Raw genomic sequence first — 25,220 nt, forward strand, 5'->3', positions numbered from 1 at the left:
AGTAGTCATGTTAAAATATGTTCCCTAACCCTTATTATCAGAGAAATACAAATCAAGGCAACAATGAGATATCATGTTACAGTTGTGAGAAAGGTCTATGTCAACAAGGATATAACAATAAGTTAGAATGTGGAGAGAAAGGAACACTTTTACACCATAATGGAAATGTAAATTGTGGTTCACTCCCCATGGAAAACAGTAAATGGTTACTCCTCAAAAATATTAAAAATAGACAAGCCATCTGATATAGCAATTCCTGTCTTAATTATTCTTCTGAAGAACAAAGACTGTGGTTCCCCTCCCCATCCCCATTTCCTCTCTCCATCTTTTCCTCTATCTTTATCTGAAATAAAATATTCTTCTAGAGTGATAAGTCCCTGGAGATAACAAAAAATAGAGTGAGATAACCCCAAGACATTGAAGAAGAAATTAAGTGACTAAACAGGAGGAGGGAGAGATTCCGTATACCTGGGTTCCTGCGGAGGTGCTGATAGCTTGATAGGAGGCCCGCTGTAAGCTGCAAACATGTACACTGTTTAAGCCAACACCACATGAATATAATCACATAAATATAAATAGACAAAATGAATGACAAATTTAAATCAAGAATTTGGGGCAATGACCTGGACTACAAGCATCTCTATTGTCTTAGGTTTGCAAGCAACCCTGTGGACAGTGCAGGCCTGTTCTCCTTTGCCACATTTTCCTGGCTCACACCAGTGATGATTAGAGGCTACAAGCACACATTGACTGTGGACACACTGCCCCCGATGTCCCCATATGACTCATCCGACAGCAACACCAAGAGGTAAAAAGATTTGCTTGGGTTATCTGAGGAGAGGAGCCTACCTCACAAAGAGGTTAGTCCTTTCATGTGCTCTCATTTTCCTGGTCTGGAAATTGACACTCATGGAAAATTCACACTCATGGATTCTGGTGGTCCTTCTTCAGTGGCTGAGCTCTGGATACTCTTTCTTTCTTTCTTTCTTTCTTTCTTTCTTTCTTTCTTTCTTTCTTTCCTTTCTTTCTTTCTTTCCTTCCTCCTTCCTTCCTTCCTTCCTTCCTTTCTTCTTTCTTTCTTTCCCATTTAAAATATTAATTTATTTGTATACTTAATTTATGTTTCTTTTTTATTGAGGGGGTTAATGCTTTACAATGCAGTCATTGTACATGAGTATAGTTTCATCATGCAATAGGCAAAGTTCATCATGCAAAGTTCTCTTCCACCCCCAACCCCTTTTTCCTCAGTAGTCCATGCCTAGTTCATGTTTCACTTTATTTTCTTCTTCCCTATCTCTGTTTATTAGGTCCTGCCTATAAATGAGATCATTCAGTATTTGCACCCCCCCTTTTTTTCTTTTTTTGGCTTATATCACTTATTATGCATCTTCTAGTTCTATTTAAGATGAAATGAATGAGACAACTTCATCATTTTTAGCAGCCAAGTAGCACAAGTTTCGGTGATTACAGATTGGGGCATACTGAATTTCTTAGTTTAGTCTCTAGGAGGTGAGACTTTGGGGAGAACTGGTAGAGAAAAGTAACAAAGTAACTGAGAAGTACAGTACCATTCTCTCTCCTTTTCATTGCCTTGTGCATATATTAGGATCAATTTGTTCGTTCTTTTTCTTTCAGATAGAGAAACAGAGTCACTATGTTTCTTTCAGATAGAGAAACAGAGAGCCACTATGACTCCAAAGGTTCCTCCTTCCCTCTCACACCACCTTCCATGGCACTCCCACATTGGTTCTGGGGTTTAAATCCAGTGTTCTTACATGGGAAAGCATGCACCCTGACCCCACAAGTTATTTCCTGGCTCTTTCAGTACCATTCATGTTGGACTTTGAGCTGGTTTGCATGAGCACTGCATCAGGACAGGACCACCAGAATTTCCCTTTGCTATCTGCAGTACGGACTTGGTTGCTGCATGCAGCTCCAGGAGGTCATGTTTGTTACACATTAAAAACTGTTAACAGAATTTTTTAAAAAATTCAAAATTTTTAAAAATATTTATTTTTATTTACGTATTATTAGATAAAGACAGAGAAAAATTGAGAGGGGAGGGGGAGATAGAGGCAGAGAGACAGAGAGATACCTGTAGCCCTGCTTCACCACTTGTGAAGCTTTCCCCCTGCAGGTGGGGACCAGGGGCTTGAACCTGGGTTCTCGCACACTGTAATATGAGCACTTAATCAGGTGCACCACAGCCTGGTCCCAGTTATCAGATTTTTCTATTACAATATATGTTTAGGTGGAGAAAAATGAAATTGCTTGGCACTTTTGATTATAAAAATATGTTTTGCTTGCTCAGTCTGATCTATATCCCTTAATAGGAAGTTAAAGTAACAGAAGTTTAAGTGGGGATATCTTCATGTACTGCTTCACTTCCTGAAGATAAACACCTGCTAAAAGCTGCTGTGGCTCTGTCCAGAATCTTTCCAAATCTGATTAAACACATCCTGTCCTACCATCTTCCATAGATCAATGTTTCTTCTTTTTCCTAGACACTCATAGGTCATGTTTTTCTTCTTTAAACAACAACAAGAACAACAAAGATGAAGCAGACTATGTAAAGGTTAACCACTTTGCCATTTTCAGCATAAATATAAGATTTATTTATTTTTTTATTTGGGCACAGGGACTCCATTCTTCAGGTAGTATGAACTTGGAGATTCTACTGAACTCTACTGCCTTAAACAGTGGGGTGTTCTCAGAGCCCTCTTTTTACATTCATTTCTTTTAGAAGTTTCCTTATCTTATATGTAGTTAAGCACAAAGTATAGCTTGGAGAATATGCTTAAAGGGCTGGGAATTTTAATCATGGCCTTGTAATGACTTCTACAATTTGTGCCCTACAGAAATCTGTCAGTGGTAGCTCTTAAAATCTCAACACTAGAGAAAGTTTCTAGATAGCTGGAGTAGTGCATGTGCAGGGTTGCATATTTCTTCCTCTCTGGTCAGCACTCCTGTGTCTTCCTTAATGTTTTATTCAAGTTCAGAGTCACTTTTTTAAAGGAAATGTTGATTTAGTGAACTGTAAGCAGGAGGATTCATTTTCAGGTTTTCCCTAGATATTTCCCCTACGTATTAGTATATCTCACTTTCCACCAGACTGTCATCCTTTTTCACTTTAGGGACTTAGGTTCTCAATTCTTCTTTAGAACTTTTTCCTTCCTCTTTTAGAGTCTCCAGATCTGCTATGACAGATGATGTTTCAACTGGTAGTGTCTTTCTCTGCCTTTTAATGAGTTTTCTTTTGTTTATCTCCTATCAGCTTAGATTTTCTTATCTTCCATGCTACTTTGCCCTCAGTGATTCTATTCACTTCAAATACCAGACATTTGCTGACTACCTTACTAGCACATCTATCTTTGGTCCACATCTCTCTTCCAGGTTCTGAACTATCAGGTCTAGCATCTAGCTGGACTGCTGCACTTGAATGACTCATATGCATCTTATATTTAAAGCTGCATCCTTGATTTGTGACCAATGATGCACTAATCTTCAGCCTCATTTTTCTGTTTCCATGAACTCCATTCATCCACTTGATCAAGTCAGAAGACTGATAGCCTTTGTCCCACTTTTCCTTTGCTTATGAATTAATTCACCAGTAAGTCATGCCATCTCTCTGTTCACCTTTATTTAGGTCCAGTGACTTTTAAGTCCACTACCACTTCTTACCTGGTTGCCAAGTCTTCCACCATGCTTTCCCTGCCTTTGATCCCTCAGGATCCATTACTCTTGTAGCAGCCAGAGTGTTCTTAGAGGTATTGTAGATGGTCTTGTTACATCAAGAATGTACTGGGAATTAAATCTAAAGATTTTCCTGAGAACTACTTTTTCCCCATGAGATTTGGCTGTGCCTTATCTCCCTGTGTGATGTCAACACTCTTCCTTATTTATTTATTATTGTTTTAGTAATAATAATAATAATAATTTTACAAATCTTCCTCTTGTTGTCCTGGCCTTCATTTGAACATTTGAAATGGATAAACTTCTCCCTGCCTTGGAGAGTCTTCTCTCTCTCTCTTTCTCTTTCTCTCTCTGTCTCTCTCTCTATTATTTTTAATTAGTACACTGCTCAGCTCTGGCTATTGGCTATTGGTGGTACTGGGATTTTTAATTAGTACATTGCTCAGCTCTGGCTATTGGCTATTGGTGGTACTGGGAATAGAACCTTGGACCTTTTGCATGCAAGCCCTGAGAACTACTGCTGAAAAACTTTTTTCTCTTAGTTTCTCTGTTGCTTCTGCCTGCTTGGAACTATTTTTGTAGTGGAAATTGATAGTTAATGGGTAGGAAATAAAGGATAAAAGGTTGTAAAGTTCCAGGTACCAACTTGGACTTGTGTCAAGGTTTTGCCTCCTACTGCTCTTAGAAAAGAAGAAAAGAGAACCAAGCCTCCTTGTCTGTAGCTATCACTGGCAGGAACGAGGGTGGGGCTAAGAACCTTTTAAAGTTTGCATAGCAAAGTAGCTCCAAACAGCAAATGGACTGGTCAGCTTTCTCTTCTTCCTATTCTCTGACCAGATTTAAAATCCTATGGGATGAAGAGGTACAAAAGATGGGTCCTGAGAAAGCTTCTCTGGGCAAAGTGGTCTGGAAATTCCAGAGGACACGAGTTCTGATGGATATTATAGTCAACATCCTGTGCATTGTTATGGCAGCCATTGGGCCGGTGAGTGGGACTGGCCCTTCTTCTGTCTTGTCTCCTTGGTCCCCAGACTGGCAAAGAACATCATTAGTTACTTTCTTTACGAGCTGGTGACTTTAGTACATTGTCATTATCTTTGAGCTCCTTAGGGGAGAATTTTTATAAAGCTAATCCTCACCAAGCACAGCGGCAGCTACTGAAATTAATTAAAAAGTTTGCCTCATAAAGTCAGCTTGCTGACATTATCTGAGGCCTCCTAGGTCAACCTCACTCCCCAGTGGCCCTCTCCTCTCTTCACTGCACTGTTTTCCAGACAGTACTCATCCACCAAATTCTCCGGCATACTGAGAGCACCTCCAGGAATATCTGGGTTGGCATCGGCCTATGTTTATCCCTTTTTGCCACTGAATTTACCAAAGTCCTCTTTTGGTCACTTGCTTGGGCCATCAATTACCGCACAGCGATCCGGTTGAAGGTGGCCATCTCCACCCTGGTGTTTGAAAATCTGGTGTCTTTCAAGACTCTGTCACACATCTCTGTTGGTGAGGTAAGTTGACCCAGAAGAAGCCTAACATTAGAAAGGTAAAACCTGGGTTTTTTGAGATGTGCTTCCTGGATGGAATATGTGTCTCCCTTTTGCTTATCATTGTCCAGGTAAACCCCAACTTTATGCTAAGAGACACAGAAGGAACTCTGGAGAATTCAGGGAAAGGAAGGTTTCATTCAAACTGGGCCATTTAGACTTTCTGGTTTTAGTTAGGTTTAGGAGTGACTTCATCTAATGCCTTTGATTGCCAGTGAGGATACTGAGGCAATACGTAGTTTTTTTTTGTTTTGTTTGTTTTTTAATAAAAAGGAAGCATTGAAAAAACCATAGGATAAGAGAGATACAGCTCCACAAATTCCCACCACCAGATCTCTGTATCCCATTCCCTCCCCTGATAGCTTTCCTATTCTTTTACCCTCTGGGAGTATTTTATAGATGACTAAGAAGATGATTGATCAATGGGTCTGATATTTATTATTGTGTAGTGCTTGGGGTGCCAAAGCTATAGTAAAGACCTTTTGAATGACAATTATTTTTTTCTTGTCAACCAAGGTTATTGTTGGGTCTCAGTGCCCCAAATCCACAGCAATTGGTTGCCATTTTTTAACATTTTCCTCCATTTTATTTTAACTTGGTAAGAAGAGAGAAATTGAAAGGGCAGGGGAGATAGAAAGAGAGACATCTGAGATCTATTTGTGAAGCATCCTCCCTGCAAGTGGGGAGCGGGAATTGAACACAGATTCTTGCTAATGGCGATATGTACGCATAATCAGTCACACCACCACCTGGCTCTCTGAATGATATTTTCTTAAGTCATTAGTTTTTAGTAGAAAACTTTCACTATTTATACAGAAAAATTCCTTAGTCAAGTTGAGTCACCTGTGGTATGAAGTAAGGTAGAAAACAACCTTTTTTGCTTCAGTATGTTCCTTCTAATTTTGTTATGTTCAAAGGATGTTACAGCATTTAAGATTAGTTTCAGCTTTATGTTAAGTAAAAAACAGAGTGACTTAAAAAAGGTGAATTTAGGGAGTTGGGTGGTAGCACAGTGGGTTTAGCACATGTGGCGCAAAGTGCAAGGATCCTGGTTCAACCCCCCTGGCTCCCCCCATGCAGAGGAGTCACTTCACAGGTGGTGAAGCAGGTCTGCAGGTGTCTTTCTCTACTCCTCTCTGTCTTCTCCTCCACTCTCCATTTCTCTCTGTCTTATCCAACAACAACAACATCAACAACAATAACTACAATAATAAAAAAAAAACAAGGGCAACAAAAAGGAAATAAATAAATAAAAGAAAAAAAAGGTGAGTTTGCCTCACTCTGTGTGAAAAGAATCTGCCAGAGAACAATCCAAGGATGGCATGGCAATGTCTAGAATTTTCTATCTCCTTCATCACTATCCTGGTACTTTGCTTCCAGGATTGTTCAAGAATGATACTAGGTCCAGCCATCCCAACCATGTTTCAGATTATAGGTAAGAGAAGACAATAAGGGTATGTCTTCCAAGTTGAGTCAGCTTTCTTTAAGAATTCACATCTAAATTCTAATTTGACATTTTGACTTCTATCTCATTTCCCTTAACAGTTACATGACTACAGTTCTTCCACAAATGAGACTGGGAAATGTAGTCTTCTAGCTGGACATATCACTGTGCTGAATTCAGGGAGGTTGTGCTAAGGAGGAAGGACAGATATAGGGGAAGCAGGTGGCACTTTCTTTGGCATGCTACTAGATGGTAATACTACTCTTAACCCTCTTCACTGGGGTGGAATTTCTGAAAGATTCTTCTCCAAAGTCATACCAGAATAAAGGCCTGACAAGCTGGTCCTCTGATGACCCTGCTCACTGCCTCCCCACCGCAGAGTTTTTCTTTTTTTCTCTTCAGATAATACAACCATTTCCTTCAGCTGAGGAAGTGTCTGGGGGATGTGTCTAGGGCCTAAAACCATGTGCTTTCTTTCCAGGTGCTCAATATACTATCAAATGATAGCTATTCCTTGTTTGAAGCTGCCTTGTTTTGTCCCTTGCCAGCCACAATACCCATCCTAATGATTGTTTGTGCCATGTATGCCCTTTTCATTCTGGGGCCTACAGCGCTCATCGGGATATTTGTATATATCGTATTCATCCCTATCCAGGTAATGACAGGTATTTGCAATTGTATTTGCAGTTGCTTCATGTTTGCATTTTGTGCACACACATTCACTGAGTTGGATAGAGGGTGTTTTTTTTTCTAGGCCCTTAACTTTGTGTTCACAGATTTGCTCTTTTGTTTTTACAGTATAGCTTTTAAAATGTGTGTGTGTGTGTGTGTGTGTGTGTTGGGGGGTGGGGTGAGGCCATACTTCTGTTTGTCTAAAGAAGGGATCCTACAGTCCCCTTGTATCCTAGCAATTCATACATTTATGTCATCAGTCTAATCTCCAGTGTGGTTGGACCTTTAGACCACAACAGCTGCCACAATTCAAGGGAAAGACGCAGACCAATTTCCATCAAACTTTTCCTGATACTTATACGCCAGTCCCTAGATTTTTCAGGTCAATTGCAATTCAGCAATTCTCTCAAAGATCTCTAACTGCTGTTTTTACCTTAACTTCAGATGTTTATGGCTAAGCTCAATTCAGCTTTCCGAAGATCAGCAATTTCAATGACAGACAAGCGAGTTCAAATAATGAATGAGTTTCTGACCTGCATCAAATTGATTAAAATGTATGCCTGGGAGAAATCTTTTACCAACACCATTAGAGGTAGGCTGAGCATGAGTGGCTGTTTAACGAACCACTTACCCTGTAGAACATATTCTTTGCAGGAATTCTTATGGCTCCTGAGGGCAGGAATTCCAAAAGGGAGTGTGTATGTGTATGTGTGTGTGGGAGGGAGGGAGGGCAGGGGGTGCTCCTGAGCTGTACTGTAGCCTTTTCAAAGGGCTATTTTTATAATAAACACAGGCATCTGTTCTAGCAAAACAAGGACTCAGCAGGTTAATGACATATGGCTTACTAGGGCATGTGAAATATGGCAACTGACCACTTAAAATTAATCCATTGAAACATTATGAGCAAAGGAAGAGTTATCTCAAGCTATTTATTTTACTTGGAAGATGCCTACATGTTCACATAGACCTGCACACTATCAGAATTTAATGATCTGCTGGCATGGCATTCCTTGGGCAGGTATGAGGATATATAGGTAACTGTTTTTTAAAAAGATTATATGAGAACTATCCTAATCAAATGTAAATGCAAATCTAATTATAGGAACATTTATATAATTACTGATACAGACTCAGGTGGTTGGCCAGTTAATGATCCAAAGTACTATTTCAATTGATTCTATGGATCTACAATTATATTTTTAGACCAGTATGTAATTGGCTCTGAAACTGTGTACCTTCTTTCTTGTTTCTTCTCTTCCATTCCATTCTCTTCTTTTTCCTTTTTCCTTCATTTTCTTTATTTTTTTTCCTTATTTATTTTTGTTTGTGGCTTTAGAAAATCTGCTTCTGAGTTTGTCAGAGGAAGTGCTCTAGATTTGAATACTGGCAGCCCTACAGGGTCCTCTGTGAGGCGCTGGAAATACTTTGTCAGACACTGAGTTCACTTAAGTACAATTATTTGAACTGGTTACTTATGAATTCAATTAATACAACTGAAGTTTAATTGGTTCAATTCAATAAATCTACCAAGTTTCTCATGGGTACAAGATGACAAGAACTGAGCAAATGATTGGGGAGGAGGTGGATCCTGTTAGTGCCACCTTATGCATATATTTGAGATCCATCGCATCTACACTAGGGTGAGGACTCTTATATTGTCCTCTAAAATCCACCACACACCCAATAGCCAGAATGACTCTAACATTTTTTTATCAGATCTTTTCCTTGTCTGTTGGTTATAGTTTCTCCTTTGGCTAATTCTGCTTCTGTTTCTATCCATCACTCCAGGTTCCCCTGCTCCATTGCTTAACGCTGTGGTCTATTTACATAATCACTGTTTTACCTGAGACCTGCCCTGCCTGCAGGGCATTGATTTAATCCCTACTGGTTAGATCACCACTGGTTTAATCCCCAGTGGTTCACATTCTCTTTTCTCTCTGCCCCCTCTCCTAGTCACACCTTGTTTTCTACCCTACCACTTCCTTCTTGGCAAGTATAAAAGAATCTTCTTTTCTGATTAAAAACATTGGATTGCATTCTTGCTCAGCCATGAGTTCCTGGTCGTGTCTCTCCCGCCTGCGAAGCTAGCCCGGCATATTGGTGCCTGAACAGGGACATGAACCCTGGACCCTTACGTGGGACCTAACTCTCCCATCCCCCAGATAAGTAGATGCCGCTTGGCTACCTGTCTGCCATGGATTACCTTCCTGCCTATGAAGAGGTTTCCCAAACACTACTATTTTTTCATGAGACAGTTTCTCTGTCTCTGGAACATTTTGCTCTGGGCCACACCTTGGTTCCTCTGACTTCGCCCTGCCCAGGCATAGTTCACCAGATGCCGGGATGGCCTTAGGGTGCTTATTCCTGAGCACGTGCTCTCTAGTTTGGAAAGAAATCAACCGGAGCCAACTTAGGCTGCTGTGCGGGAGAGGGATCAGGAACTTGTGCAGGGCTAGCTTTATGGGTGGGAGAGAGACGACCAGGAACTCATGGCTGAGCAGGAATTCAATCCAATGTTTTTAATCAGAAAAGAAGATTATTTTATACTTGCCAAGAAGGAAATGGTAGGGTAGAAAACAGGATGTGACTAGGAGCGGGGGTGGAGAGAAAAAGAGAGTGTGAACCACTGGGGATTAGACCAGTGGGGATTAAACCAATGCCCTGCAAGCAGGGCAGGTCTCAGGTAAAACAGTGATTATGTAAATAGACCACAGCATTAAGCAATGGAGCAGGGGAACCTGGAGTGATGGATAGAAACAGAAGCAGAATTAGCCAAAGGAGAAATGATGACCAACATTTGTCCTGCTGAAACTTCTTATGTGGATTCTATTAACAATTAGATGATTCAAATCCAGGATCTTTGAATGACTTTCAAGTTATTTTATGTGGCCTAAAAAATGTAGCAACACCTGGGCTCCACTGCCTCTATGACCCCATCACAATTTACCCTTTCCCTGGGTAACTCCACTTGAGCCATGGAAGTCTTCAGTCTGATTTTTCAGAATCTCCAGGATCTTTGTAATTGTTGTTTTCCCTGCCTAGAATGTTCTTCTTCTAAATATTTATGATGAGTTTGTCTTGATCTCAGGTCTTATTTCAATGTCAGTGACTTGTAGAGGTCTTCTCAAGCATAGTTCTAAGCAAGTCCACTCCCTTCCAGTTCCTCCTAATCACATCACCCATGGCTGTCTGTGATTTTCTTCCATAGTTCTGCATTGTGTGTGTACCTCCTCTTCTGGAAGAGAGATGGGTTCCTGTGCAATATTATGGTCTACACAAAACACATATTTGATCATTCAGATGTCCAAGATACACTCTATATACATATACACATACATATACATATAATCTTTATCTATAGTTCTTTGCTCCAACTTCCCAAGCCATTGGAATTTATGTGATAAAGATGTCATGCAGTTGAGGTGATTTTTGGAAGCACCTGAGGATTAGGGATAGTTTCTAGGAGAATCACTCATGTAATTAGAAGGTTTTTAGTCTCAACTATAGACCTCCAGGGAGGGAACGGGAGCTAAAAGCTGAGTCAATTCCCAATAACCACCGAATTAATGAGTCATACCTAAGGAGTAGAGCCTCTATAAAGAACCAAGAGGACAGGGTTGAATATATTTCTGGGTTGGTGATCATGTGGATGTACCGGGAAAAAAGCATTCCTGGATAGGGCATGGAAGGTCCTTACCCTTTTACATGCACACCATATACATTTCTTACTATTTCTGAATTGCATCCTTTATAACAAATTGGTAGTCTAGTGAGTGAACACATTTCCTGACATCTGTAATTGATCTAGTAAGTTAATTGTACCTGATGAAAGAGTTATGGGACTCTCTGATTTATAGTCAGTTATCCAGGAACACAGGCAACAGCCTTGGCTGATGCCTGGCATTTAAAGTGGAAAGTAGTCTTGAGAGACTGAGCTCCTCATCTATGGAATTTGATGCTGTCTGGGTAGATAGCATCAAACTTGAATTGACTTCTCAGACACTGCTCATGTCTTGAGAGTTTCTAGTGGCATTATGGAAGTCTTCCACACAATCATCTTCAGATTGGGCACAGGGACTGTATTCAATCTACATCCCCTAGTAATAACCATGACACCTGGTTATTTGTTGGATGAATGAATATATAAGTTAATTATAAGATAAATGAGAGAAAACGATGCAAATATACTCAAGAGATAATTCCTGGAGCATATCAGGAAAAACCTCATGGTAGACCTTGAAGGTACAAGGATTTGTATACACAAGTGGGGAAGTCCTTAGGTAGGAGCAAAGTTCTAAAGAGGGAGATACAAATGTATTCCTGGGGAAAAAGAGAATTCTAGGTATTCATGAGGCAAAAGGCACATGGATAGGAGCTTTTGGCCCCATCCAATTAGATTCAACTTCTGCTTCCACCACTTATGGGATATGCTACTTAAACTGCTAAATCTTTCCTGTCAAAAAGGCAGGATGACAGCCTGTTCCTTTTCACTCCATGATGTGAACCATCTAGTGAGAGAGTTTGTACAGAGAGCCTTATACATAATAATCATCAGGGAGGGTGGCTGTGCTCCATTTTGCTAATGAGAAAAGTGTTTTACAGAGGAGGTGAAACTGGGGTTGAGAACTTCAGCCACTGGTAGAAAAGAATTTAAAAAATATTAGTGATTTAATAATGATTGACAAGGTTGTGGTACAGGAGGAGTACAGTAGTTCCAAAATTACATAAGGAGAAGATAATTTAATTTGTGAATAGTGTAAAGTCATGGATCTCATTCGGATAGATGAGGAGGAGAAACTTCCTTCTGTCCTTTTTTTTTTTCTCTCCCTTTGGGAAACAGGGCAGGAACCCCAGTCTGGCAGTCCTTTTGTCAGTATATGTGTCTTACTTGGCCCCTACCAAAGTTTCTTTATTTCTTCTTTTTTTTTCTTTCTATTTTTTAAAACTTGGATAGGACACATAGGCATTGAGAGGGGAGTAGGAGATAGATAGATAGATAGACGATAGACAGATAGGTAGGTAGGTAGGTAAGTAGGCAGGTAGGTAGAGAGAAAGACATATGAAGATGTACTTAACTACTTGTGAGGTGTGTCCCCCCACCAATAGATGGGGAGCAGGGGCTTGTACTTAAGTTCTTGCACATGGTAACATATATACTTAACTGGGGTTGCTACTGCCTGCCTCCCCAGTCTGTACTTTTATTTTGACCCTTTAGTTTAGAGATTTTATTTATTTATTAATGAGAAAGACAGGAAGAGAGATAGAAAGAACCAGATATCACTCTGGTACATGTGCTGCCAGGGATTGAACTCAGGACTTCATGATTGAGAATCTAATGCTTTATCCATTGCACCACCTCCCGGACCATAAGAGGAACTTTTAGTTTATAACATTTAAAACTAAGGAGAGGGCCAGGTGTTGAAACACCTGGTAGAGTGCACAAGGTACCAAGCATACAGACTTGAGTTCAAGCCCCTGGTCCCCATTTGCAATGGGGAAAGTTTCATAAGCACTGGAGCAGGGCTGCAGGTCTTTCTCTCTTCTCCATCTCCTCTGTTTTTCTTTGCCTTTGTCAGAATAGAACAAAGAAAGAGGAAATAAAAGTAGGAAAATGTCTCATCAAATTCGAGATCTCAGACTTCAGAAGAACTAAACTACCTTGCAACTGCCCTTTTCTTTGTGATACATGATTTCCATTTTGCTACACTCAGCTTTTCCCCTCTGATCTGATTTTCTGCCTGCGCCCTTCATTTACCTTCCTTTTCATGGCCCCTGTAGGGTTCTGAGTGTATGACTCCTGAAACACAGAGAAACACAGTGGGAGAGGACCTTGGAAATACCTAGTAATAGCACTTGACATACACTGAGTCTCTGGAGTGTGCTGCTCTGTGTGCTTGTGTTTCTGTGCTTCTCATTGAAACTTCACAATTTCTAACACTTATTTGCAAAAAGATCATACTGATAAAACTGGTAGCTAACATGCAAAATAAGAACACTGTGAATTATTTTCTGTTTTGCAGAAGTAAGGAAGAGGGAAAGGAAATTATTGGAAAAAGCTGGATTTGTCCAAAGTGGAAATTCAGCCCTTGCCCCCATTGTTTCTACCATAGCCATTGTACTGACATTCTCCTGCCACATCCTGCTGAGACACAAGCTCACTGCCCCAGTGGTAAGTCTAGTTCCCTCTCCTGAGCTGGCCTCTCTTGTATCCCAACTCAGTCCCACTTCTGCCCAGCACTGGGATAAAAACACTCAAGGTGGGGAAGCAGTTACAGAAGACAGACCTTTCACCTTCTGCATCCCATAATGACCCTGGGTCCATACTCCCAGAGGGTTAAAGAGTAGGAAAGCTACCAGGGGAGAGAAGGGGATACGGAGTTCTGGTGGTGGGAATTGTGTGGAGTTATCCTATTGTTTTTGTCAGTGTTTCCTTTTTATAAATAAAAATTAAAAAAACAGCAACACTCAAGGTCAGTGGAGAAGACTGTCAGAATAACCCTGTGACTTTTGAAAACATGTACTCATGCAGATAAACTGGGAATCAACAGTGATTCTTCTCTGGTCTGTGGCAGGGCTGGAGTATGGTTGACATTGGAATACAATTTACAGATGAAATATAGGAAATAATACCAATGAAAACCTGGATATTTTATCTAGCTCATTCCTTTATAACTTCAAGAAAGAGTTCTCTGAGTGGGAGGAGTATTGAGAGACATAGTGTGATATTGGGGCCAAAGTCTCCCTCGTTTAAATCTTACTCTTTACTTGTTGTGGCTTACTAAAGTTCATTGAACTGAGTTGCCTTGGTTTTATATCTATAAACAGAGTGCTAATTCTTTCTGTGGTGGTGAGCACTCAGTTCTTGTCCACATGTACCTGGTTTGTACTAAGTACTGAGCAAGTATCTGCCGTGCTTCTTAGCTTGACTCTTGCCCTGACCAGGCAAATTTTGGCTGAAAGTCTCAGAAGGAGCACTGGGTGCTAAATCCTTCCTTCCTTCCTTCCTTCCTTCCTTCCTTCCTTCCTTCCTTCCTTCCTTCCTTCCTTCCTTCCTTCTTCCCTCCCTCCCTTCCATCCTTCCTTCCTTCCTTCCTCCCTTCCTCCCTTCCTCTCTCCCTTCCTTTCCTCTTTCCTCTTTCTTCTTTTTATTTTTGGCAAGAGGGTCTATGTCTTCAGAGGTAAACAATTCCTGAACTGATGCTGGTGGCAAGGGAGTCGGGAAATAGCCACCAACATAAATAAACTGCCGAGCTATTAAACTAAGTGTCTGAAGACCAGATGTCAACAAAGGCAAGAGGAGATGAAATAAGTCTGAATAGGTGTGCTCACAGGGGAAGAATGGCTTGAAAAATTGAGGGCTCTGGGGGAGTTTCGTTTGAGGGAGGATGAATTTGCTTGGAATCCATTATGAATTTGTTAATTCTATTATTTCCTATGATTACAGGAGAAACATTTGTATTTTCTCCATGCATGCACTCTCACATATGATAGGGACTTGAACTAACCCTGAGGTCTAAAGAAAAAAATGAATAAAAACAATATATCTGTGCCCAAATGAATGCCAAGATAATTATTGTGACTACCTTTTATGGTCCCAAACAAAAGAAAAATTGGCAGCACAACTTGCACATTAATTTGAAACTAAATTGAACCTAGTTAATATTTTGTAAAGCAATAATTTAGAAGAAATCTAGACCAACAGTAAATTCCCTGAACACAAAGCTTTCAGATTAAAAATATCCTGCAGTTGCTTCCTTTGCTAGGATCATAGGTTATAGGTCATATATTATGAGGACCACATGAGGGCATCCCTATAGCTCTTGACAATGTGGACATAGCCCATATGCTGTGTCAACCAATGACTGGTTTTCTGACTTGTTTGGCACCTGGAGGAGTTGAGTCATTGTTGGGGGCATATTTAGGACCATATGTGTTAGCTACAACTTTCATCACCCTCTTAATGAATTAATTAAGAGCATTTAAAACCCCAGAGAGCCCATTCAACAGCAGACAGGATCACTCTGGACTTGTGAATTAAATATTTGTTATTAATTTCTTAAATGTATAGTTTGGGAGAGGCTGTTAATTGTAAGTTGGACAGATGGAAAGATGAAGTCTGAGAAATAATATCAAGTACCTTTGGGGTACCAACAGAGCAACTTGTCCTCACTGAGGCTGCTTGACATTAATTATCTGTTAGACAGTGCTCAGTGAGGAAGACCACATTGAGCAGGTGTTTTTTGGGGAAAAGAAATCGAACGTAGGCTTTCAAGTCTGTCTCTGATATGTAGGGAGGCAGGACGTGGGTGCCAGACTCTGTAGACTGAGTAGTCAAAGGGTACTCTTTAGTCTCTACATGAGCTATGCAGGCCCTTCCAGGAATCTGTGTTTATCCTTGGGATTGTGCATGGTATGGAAAAAGATGCTGTAGTTTCTAAGGATCAAATGCCTCTGAAGCATCTGATTGAAAGGATAACTCAAAAAGTCTTCACAAGACTTTAAATGAGTGGTCTATTCAAGTGATATTATGGTTTGGGTGGATATTTCTAAATGTATTCATTTAACAGTTTTCCTCTGTCTCTATTCTCTTCGTATTAACAGAGACAATGGAACACGTTTCCCATCATGCTGGTGAAAATTCAGAAGCAAAATAGACTGCATTGTATCCTAAAACTCATGCCTCTCTTTTATTCTTTAGGCATTTAGCGTGATTGCCATGTTTAATGTAATGAAGTTTTCAATTGCAATCTTACCTTTCTCAGTCAAAGCAATGGCTGAAGCCAATGTCTCTCTAAGGAGAATGAAGGTATAATTGACACTGGGTGAGTAGGGAAGAAAGATGTAATTTGAGGGGTGGAAAATTTTTTTTAGATTTGGGAAGTCTGTGCTAACCCCTTGGAGAGATAGTGATAATGGGACAAGATCCTCCACTCTTGAGTTATATCTGTAGATATGCATGGAGAGTAATGCATACAGGGATTTTTTTTGAGGGGATTAATGGTTTACAGTGTATTCTTTGGCACATGGATGCAGTTTCATTATGTACGAGGACTCCCAAGTTCTCTTCCACTCCTCCCTCCCCCTCCTTCTCCAATATTTTTTACTTTGACGAAATATACTATGCCCAGTCCATAGTTCACTTCCTGCCTGTCCCCATATATTAAGTACCTGTTGTAAGTGAGATCATTTGGTATTTGACCTTCTCATTTTGTCTTGTTTAACATATCTTCAAGTTCTAGACAAGGTGACACAAAGGAGATGACTTCGTTACTCTTAACATCTGAATAGTATTCCATTATGTATATATAATATATATATGATTATGATCATGATATATATATATATATATACACATATATATCACAGTTTTTTTAGCCACTCATTTGATATTGGATATATGGTTTGCTTCCAGATTCTGGTGAAATTTGCAAATTGTGCTGCATTGAACATAGGTATACATCTGATGTTGGACATCTGGGTTGCTTCCAGATTCAGGCAATTACAAAGTGTGCTGCTTTGAACATAGGTACACATAGGCCACTTCTGATAGTGTTTTTGTTTATTTTGGGTAAATCTTCAGGAGAGGAATTGCTGGGTCATAGGGTAGGTTCATTTCTAGTGTTTTGAGAAATCTCCATACTGCTTTTCACAATAGTTTTACACTTCCATCAGTAGTGCAGAAGAATTTCTCCCCCCCGCAGCCCCCAACATCCTCTCCAACATTTGTTTTTCTGTCTTTTCTTCTGTTATATGGCTTTCTTACATGTTGGTATCTTCTAATTCTGCTTTTAAAAACCCCTTCTGTTTCATTTGGTTTAAATCCCCCCTGCTTAACACTGCATTCTATTTACATAACCACTGCCATCTATTTACATAAATCACTTTTACATTTACATAAAGCACCACCTTCCCTCCAGGGCATTGGTGGTTTAGTGGTAGAATTCTCACCTGCTCCACCCCCTCTCCTTGTCACACCCTGATCCTCTCCTTGTCACACCCTGATTTTCACCAGTCACTTTTCTCTCCACCCTCTCTGTGTCACATCCTGTTCACACCCTACTTGGGAAGTATATATAAAAGACAACATTGTTCATTTTAGTTAGTTGTTAGTTTAGTCTAGCTTGGTATAGATTGCGCTGTGTCCTGCATGAATAAAGAGATACTGCGTCAGCTCAACCATGAGTCCCTGGTCGTCTGTCTCCCATCAGTGAAGTTCAGCCTGGCATATGGCGCCCGAACAAGGGACTGACATAAGCCCTGAAACAGAGACCGGCACCAACGTAGGACCTAACCCGCCCATTGCCCAGATAAGTAAACTTGGCTACTCAACCACCTTTCTACTTATGAAGAGGTTTGCCAAAGCCTCTACTGTTTCATCATGAGACAGTTTCTCTGTCTCTGGAACATTTTACTGTGGGCCACACTTCAGTTCTCTGACCGGGAACTTTGGTTTCTTCTGACACTAATCATAGATCTTGGGAGATGCACAGAGATTTCTCCTTGGACTTTCTGGATTCCCTCGCCCATGTTTCCCGAGGAGAAGGACTGCATTTTGCTCTGGGCCACAGTTTGGTTCCTTATGACTGTGATCGTAGACCTTGGGATATGCATGGGGATTTCCACTGGGACTTTCTGGACTTCTTCTTGCATGTTTCCCATGGAGAAGGACTACTCTAATTTGAGGAGCGTTCTCCAGTACCCTGGCAGTCCCCAAGAATGGAGACATGTGGTTAGTTCTACTCTCCTGATTGGATTCTTTCTTCGATGGGAAGACACTTTTAAAAATGGGTGCCTGAAGCAATCCAGCAGGAACAGTCAGAAGCACCCTAAATGGAATTTTGAGGAGCTTTTTGGACTAGGACGCCCTCCGGGGACTCTTGATGCTACATGGTGAGATCTGTTTTGTAAGAGAGTGATTTGAATGACTGAATTTTTGTATGACATTGACTTAAAAAAAATGCTGGACACAGCCATGATTTCTAGAGACATCCAGAAACAATCCAAAAAATTGTTTTTTCCCTCCTTTGATTCATTTTTTTACGTCTTGGCATAAATCTGAAACATTTAATCCTGAAACGGTATGAGTTATGGGCGGGGCAGATAGTGCAATGATTATGTTAATTATTCTCATGCTTGAGGCTTCTACCTTGATTCTTCTGTTTACCTTTCCACATTTTATTGAGTTTAAATTGTTTAAACAACCTTAAAATCATACTAGAAAGGACTTCCAATTATAATGGAGTTATCAATTATAGTAAACTTCTTTTTTTAAAAAAATCTTTTATTTAAGAAAGGATTAATGAACAAAAACATAAGGTAGGAGGGGTACAACTCCACACAATTCCCACCACCCAATCTCCATAACCAACCCCCTCCCATGATAGCTTTACCATTCTCTAGCCCTCTGGGAGCATGGACCCAGGGTCATTGAGGGTTGCAGAAGGTAGAAGGTCTGGCTTCTGTAATTGCTTCCCCGCTGAACATAGGTGTTGACTGGTCGGTCCATACTCCCAGTCTGTCTCTCTCTTTCCCTAGTAAGGTGTGTCTCTGGGGAAGCTGAGCTCCAGGACACATTGGTGGGGTCTTCAATACAGGGAAGCCTGGCCAACATCCTGGTGGCATCTGGAACCTAGTGATTGAAAAGAGAGTTAACATACGAAGCCAAACAATTTGTTGAGCAATCATGGATCCCAAGCTTGGAATAGTGGAGAGGCTGCTACAAGTTTTGTTTGACAAGTAAGTGAATTTCAGCTGTCAAGTCTTCACATGAAAAAGCATCTACTCAAATGGAATTCCTGGAAATCCATTTGGATCCTGTTCTCTGACATCGCCCACAAGATGGAATGACTACAACACACCCTCAGAAACCAATGATGTGACCTGGCACGACCTGAAGAAACAGATTCACAGACTCCAAAGATCACTCTCTACAGAAAAGCAGAATTCTGGTGGCCGACATTCCCCATCGAGACAGACATGCAGCGTTTCATCCCCTGGCATTTTCTTCCGTGGTCATCTACTTTGGACTGACACTTCCATTGGACTTACTGGTACATGCTGCTGTGTTTCTCAAAGACTAACTTCAGCCAGTTGCCTTGAGACTTTATAGACCATGTCCCGTCGCCTGCAGGCTCTGTCCCCAGAGTCAGAAACCCCCCCCCCCCGCCTTATTAGGTTATGCCCACAGAGGCAGGAAACGCCCTTTGAGGCAAGAGATGCCCCCAGAGGCATGAAGTGCTCCCAGAGGCAAGAAATGTCATTTCACCTGCTAGGCCTTGCCCTTTGAGGCAAGAAACGTTCCCCTTGGCATCACACTGGTTATTGCTGCTCGCCTATTTTGTTTTCCATGTCTTATGCCAGTTCTTTTGAAAATGCCTGTATTATATAAGTTTCTGTTCACCCCTACACTGCTATTCCCCTGACAGAGATGAAGCCTTTTACAGACATTGACCCAGTTATATATGGCCATAAAGTAAGAGGGAGATGTTGGGGAATTGTGAGGTTGTGGTTGAGCTTCGAAGGGCTTGAGCTTGAGGGGTGTGTCAATCCTGTTAGTCTCTCTCTCCACGGAGAGGTTGAGCAAGGAGAGACAGTAGAACCCCAAAAAGGTGTGCCTCTTATCAGTCTTCCTGCCTCACAAAGTGCCCCGCAATCCCGATACTATGGCCATTAGTTAAAAAAAAGGGGGAATTGTTGGTATCTTCTAATTCTGCTTTTAAAAACCCCTTCTGTTTCATTTGGTTTAAATCCCCCCTGCTTAACACTGCATTCTGTTTACATAACCACTGTATTCTATTTACATAACCACTGCCGTCTATTTACATAAATCACTTTTACATTTACATAAAGCACCACCTTCCCTCCAGGGCATTGGTGGTTTAGTGGTAGAATTCTCACCTGCTCCACCCCCTCTCCTTGTCACACCCTGATCCTCTCCTTGTCACACCCTGATTTTCACCAGTCACTTTTCTTTCCACCCTCTCTGCATCACATCCTGTTCACACCCTACTTGGGAAGTATATATAAAGACAACATTGTTCATTTTAGTTAGTTGTTAGTTTAGTCTAGCTTGGTATAGATTGCGCTGTGTCCTGCATGAATAAAGAGATACTGCGTAAGCTCAACCATGAGTCTCTGGTCGTCTGTCTCCCATCAGTGAAGCTCAGCCCGGCACTTACAGGTGTAAATTGATATCTCATTGTTGTCTTTATTTGCATTTTTCTGATAATCAATGAATTTGAGCATCTTCTCATATATCTGGCAGCCCTCTGGATCTCTTCCTTAGTGAAATTTCTATGTCCTCATTCCATTTTCTAGTGGGATTGCTTTTTTTGGTGTTAAGTTTGCTGAGGTCATTATGTATTTTTTCAGACAGGGTTTTATAAGTAGTATATATTTTAAATAAAAATGAGATGGAGTTTTCATAAAGGAAGATGATGATGTTCCCAAATCCTCAATATTACATTGTTCCAGGAGTAGACTTACATTTGCACTGAGTCATCCTTCTCCCCCCCTTTATTCACCTAGTTTATTCTGTGATGGAGTGATGAAGAAAACAGTTGGAGTGTCACAATTAGTCATAAATCACTCATCTAGTCATTTATTTACTCATCAAATATGTACTCTGTGCTTCCTATTAACAAGAAATTGTAGAAAATGCAGCTATAAAGGAGAGAGTTATTACTCTCAAGGACCTTCAATCTAGAAAAGGACTGTGTGCCCCAGCAATTATTTGACATGGTAAAGATTCCTGTGGTGTGCAAGATAAGAAGATAAAGTGCTTTTGAAGTTCAGAAAGAAAGGAGGAGGAATAACAGAAAGGAGGGAAGGTTAGACAAGAGGAGGAAGAAGTTCAGGGAATGGAGGAGGACATTCTAGTCAAGAGAAGAGCTTGCTCAGACATCTGTGATCTTATTTACTCAAACCAAAAAATTTAGAAGTACCCTAGATGCCTGTGTGTCTTTTTTCCTTTACATCCCCCACCCAACAAAAAGAGCCCTGTTCAGTCACCTTACCACTGAATTAGAAGGTACACTAATGAGTTATTACTCCTAGAGTAAATTGCAAGAATCAACACAAAAAGATCATAATATCAGTACCTTAGGATAGAGGAATGAGGGGCCAGTTGGTGGCACATCTGGTAGAGCACACACATTACCATGTACAAGAAGCTGGGTTTAAGCCTCCAGCTTACAACTTCATGAGCAGTGAAGCAGTCATGCAAGTGTCTTTCTTTTTCTCTCCCTCTCTAGATTCCTCTTCTCTGTCTTTATCAATAACAAAAAAAGTAAAAGAGGAAAGGCCACTGGGATTGATGTATTCTTTGTACTGGCACTGAGTCCCAGAGATAACTCTGGTGGCAATGAATGAATGAATAAAAACTAAACAATAGAGTGAGGACCCCAGTTTAACCTCTTGGTCTTTACCTGCATGGAGAAGCTTCTCTCTCTCTCTCTCTCTCTCTCTCTCTCTCTCTTCTCTCTGTCTATCCTTTCTCAATTTCTGTCTCTATCCAATGAATTAATAGACTAAAAAAGTCAACAATCAAAAATTAATAAAAGGATAGAGCAATCTTGACTCCACTGTGGCCCTGTGCCTGTCACCTTCATTTAAGACCTCATCATCTCTCATCTCAATCCCCAGTGTCTAATGAAGCACTTGTCTTGGTTCTCTTCAAATCTATATTATATTCAGCCCCAGAGAGCTAACAACATATTGGTCTGAACAATATGCTTGAAATTCACCTGCTTGAAATTCTTGAATCCTTGTTCTCTCCAGGACTACGTCTGTGTCCTCTACAAACTTCATTTCCTATCCTTCCTCCAGAGCATAAAAATCCTCAACTATTTGCTTAACGTCCCCCTTTAACAAACCATGCAGTAACATATTTTATTGCCTTTGCTCATTCTGTGTCTCCTTGCTAGAGTGCTAAGGAGACCTCTTCCTTCTCTCATATTTGGTATGAAATCACTCAACTCAGATATCACTTTATATGAGACTCTAAGACAGAGAATCAAGTGCACTTTCTTTAGGACACAGGTAAAATATTTTGTCCTTGTCAGATAGCACTCACCTGATTTGTGCATGTTTCCATCTCCCTCAGGCTATAATCTCTTCAAGACAGGAACCATGCTTTATTTATATTTGTATTTTTACTATTTTCCTTAGAATCCAACACAGAGTGGGTAATTTGGTAGCTATTTTGTTGAACTGAGATGACTGGTGATCTAGGTAGAGGACAAAATAGAGACTTGATACATGATTTTGGTTATATAAACATTAGTGCCAAACAATGAAATCTATCACCACTGGTAAATGTGCCATAGAATAAGTGTTGCTTGGCAAACACTGACAATCTTGGGCACACAGCTATAATATATCAGTAGCTGGGATCAGCATTCTCCATTGTGGGTGACCCACATGAGCTTTGTAGATTAAGAGGTGCCTGTCCTAGATAGTAGTGGACTATTTCTGTTGCAGTTTCTCCTGGGAGAATACTGTCAGAATCTGTTTCCTGGATATCTTCATTAGAATTGCCATGACTATTATTTGGGATCATTATAAAATATATTGGGGTAATTCTTGCAAATGGATGACATCTGCCCAGTTAATTTTGTTTCTTTAATCTTAGAAAATTCTCATAAATAAAAGCCCCCCATCTTACATCACCCAACCAGAAGACCCAGATACTGTCTTGCTTTTAGCAAATGCCACCTTGACATGGGAGCAAGAATCCACCAGGAGAGCCAGTCTTAAAAATATGCAGAATCAAAAAAAGCATTTATTTAAGAAGCCGAGGTTGGAAGCATACAGTGTGGATCCATCAGCCCCAGGAGTCACTGGTCCAGAGGAGCAAATTGACAGCCCCAAATCAATTCTGCACAACATTAGCTTTTCAGTGAGAAAGGTGGGTATGTATTCTAACAGCATCCTTGTATCACATGACTATGGCTTTTCAAGTTTTAAGATAATGCAATTTGAGCCGAAGGTGGTGGTCAAATACTCCATTTACAGGCTGTTTTCTCCCTCAAATTTTAAAACCATACACAAGAACAATAGATATTCTACCCTGAGAGAGGGTAGTGTGGATTATTAGTACTCATCTTTAAACCCCATGGGAGTTTAGAACCACAGTTGAAAGGACAGTCATTTCATATCAGATGGTTAGGCTCAAACTGAATAGTTTTCATGAGTCTTTTCATGTTGGTCTTTAATTTGTAGTATGCTGTAGTAGATATTATTAACTGATAGTTTTGAGTGGGATCATAATTAATTTATATCCTCTGAGATGAATACTATGTAGTTATTCTTACTTTATTTGAGGAATCTGAGCTACAAGGAAGTGGAATAGTACATCCAAAGCCACATAGCTAAAAATTGGCAGAAGAGGGGGCCAGGTGGTGCTGCACCTGGTTAAGTGCAATTAGTACTATGTGCAAGGACCTGAGCAAGGATCAGGGTTTGAGCTTCTGGCTCCCCACCTGCTGAAGGGACATTTCACAAGTGGTGAAATTGGTCTTCAGGTATTTTTCTCTCTCTGTTTTCTCTCCCCATCTCACTCAATTTCTCTTTGTCTTCTTCAATAAAAAAAGGCAAGCAAGTCGGGTGGTAGCACAGCGGGTTAAGCACAGGTGGTGTGAAATGCAAGGACCGGTATAAGGATTCCAGTTCGAGCCCCAGGCTACCCACCTGCAGGGGAGTCGCTTCACAGGTGGTGAAGCAGGTCTGCAGGTGTCTGTCTTTCTCTCCCTCTCTCTGTATTCCCCTCCTTTCTCCATTCTGTCTGTCTTATCCAACAATGATGACAACAATAATAACTACAACAGTAAAACAACAAGGGCAACCAAAGGGAATAAATAAATAAATAAATAAATATTTTTAAAATGGCAGAAGAAGAATCTATCCCCAGGGTGTCTGACTCCACAGTGTGCTCTTAACCATCATGCAATAATGCTGTGGTCAGAAATCATATGAGATCAACAATTAACCCTGCAAAGGAAGCCAGCTAGAGCTTACTGGCTGTTCTCCTGTCCTCAAGGTTAGGTGACAGAGTGTTTGGAAGAAGCCCTGCATTTAGGGAGTACTAAAGTTTCTTCTGTACATGGTTTTCTCTGCCTCCTCCTCCTCTTCTTCCTCATGATAATTCTTCTTCTTCCTTCTCTTCTTCCTTTGTTCAAGGTTACTGCTAGAGCTCAGTATCTGCATCATTTCACCATTCCCAACAGCTTTTATTATCTCTCTCTCTTTTGTTGATAGAGTATTAGAGACAGAATGAAACATGGAGTGGGAGAGGAAGAGAGAGAGAGAGAGAGAGAGAGAGAGAGAGAGAGAGAGAAGATATACCTGTAGCACTGCTTCACTGTTCACAACATCCCCCCTCAGGTGTGGACCTGGGTCCTTGCATATAGTAACATGTGCACTCTATAGGGTAAGCCACCTCCTGTTCTTGGCACAGGATTTTCTTAGATCAAGAAGTCTATGACTGTGTTCCCAGGGCAGCAGTGTTGATTTTTCTGCACAGAACTCAGCATTAATCTTGTGCCTAGTATTTTAATTCTGCATCTTGTTTACTATTCCTTTTCTTAAGTAAGCACTATAGAAGGAGAGGCTCTTATTTATTATGCAATGCTGAGCTCAATAGCTGGTATAAAGTGCTGCCAGTTGTACCTAACAAGGCTGTCTGCCATATACTCACTGGAAATGAGATTTAGTCCACTAAGTGCACTTGATCTCAGTTCTCAGTTAGGTCCTACTGCATGCAGCACACTTGGATTTCTCCACACTCTCCTTCCCATGCCCCCTTGCCTATATGTGCAGCTTCCTGATTGTTTCAAATATGCATTAGACTCCCTCCAGCAAGACCCCAG

At 40.7% G+C, this 25,220-nt stretch overlaps 1 protein-coding gene across 5 annotated transcripts in view; it reads left to right on the forward strand.

Annotated features, from left to right (window-relative positions):
- ABCC12 (ATP binding cassette subfamily C member 12) overlaps window positions 1-25,220 on the forward strand; it is a 99,003-nt gene that overhangs the window by 23,413 nt on the left and 50,370 nt on the right. For all 5 annotated transcript variants that reach the window (XR_009548300.1, XR_009548301.1, XM_060185608.1 and 2 more), the window contains exons 3-10: window positions 653-808; window positions 4,531-4,678; window positions 4,968-5,201; window positions 7,163-7,336; window positions 7,798-7,945; window positions 13,374-13,522; window positions 16,052-16,159; window positions 22,985-23,260. Coding sequence is in view for 3 of the 5 variants with exons in the window: in XM_060185608.1 (XP_060041591.1) it covers window positions 653-808; window positions 4,531-4,678; window positions 4,968-5,201; window positions 7,163-7,336; window positions 7,798-7,945; window positions 13,374-13,522; window positions 16,052-16,159; window positions 22,985-23,260 (1,393 nt within the window). In the remaining 2 variants the exon portion in view is untranslated. The remainder of the gene's footprint in view (window positions 1-652; window positions 809-4,530; window positions 4,679-4,967; window positions 5,202-7,162; window positions 7,337-7,797; window positions 7,946-13,373; window positions 13,523-16,051; window positions 16,160-22,984; window positions 23,261-25,220) is intronic.

This window comes from Erinaceus europaeus, chromosome 2 (genome assembly GCF_950295315.1).
Source record: "Erinaceus europaeus chromosome 2, mEriEur2.1, whole genome shotgun sequence".
NCBI classification, from domain to species: domain Eukaryota; kingdom Metazoa; phylum Chordata; class Mammalia; order Eulipotyphla; family Erinaceidae; genus Erinaceus; species Erinaceus europaeus.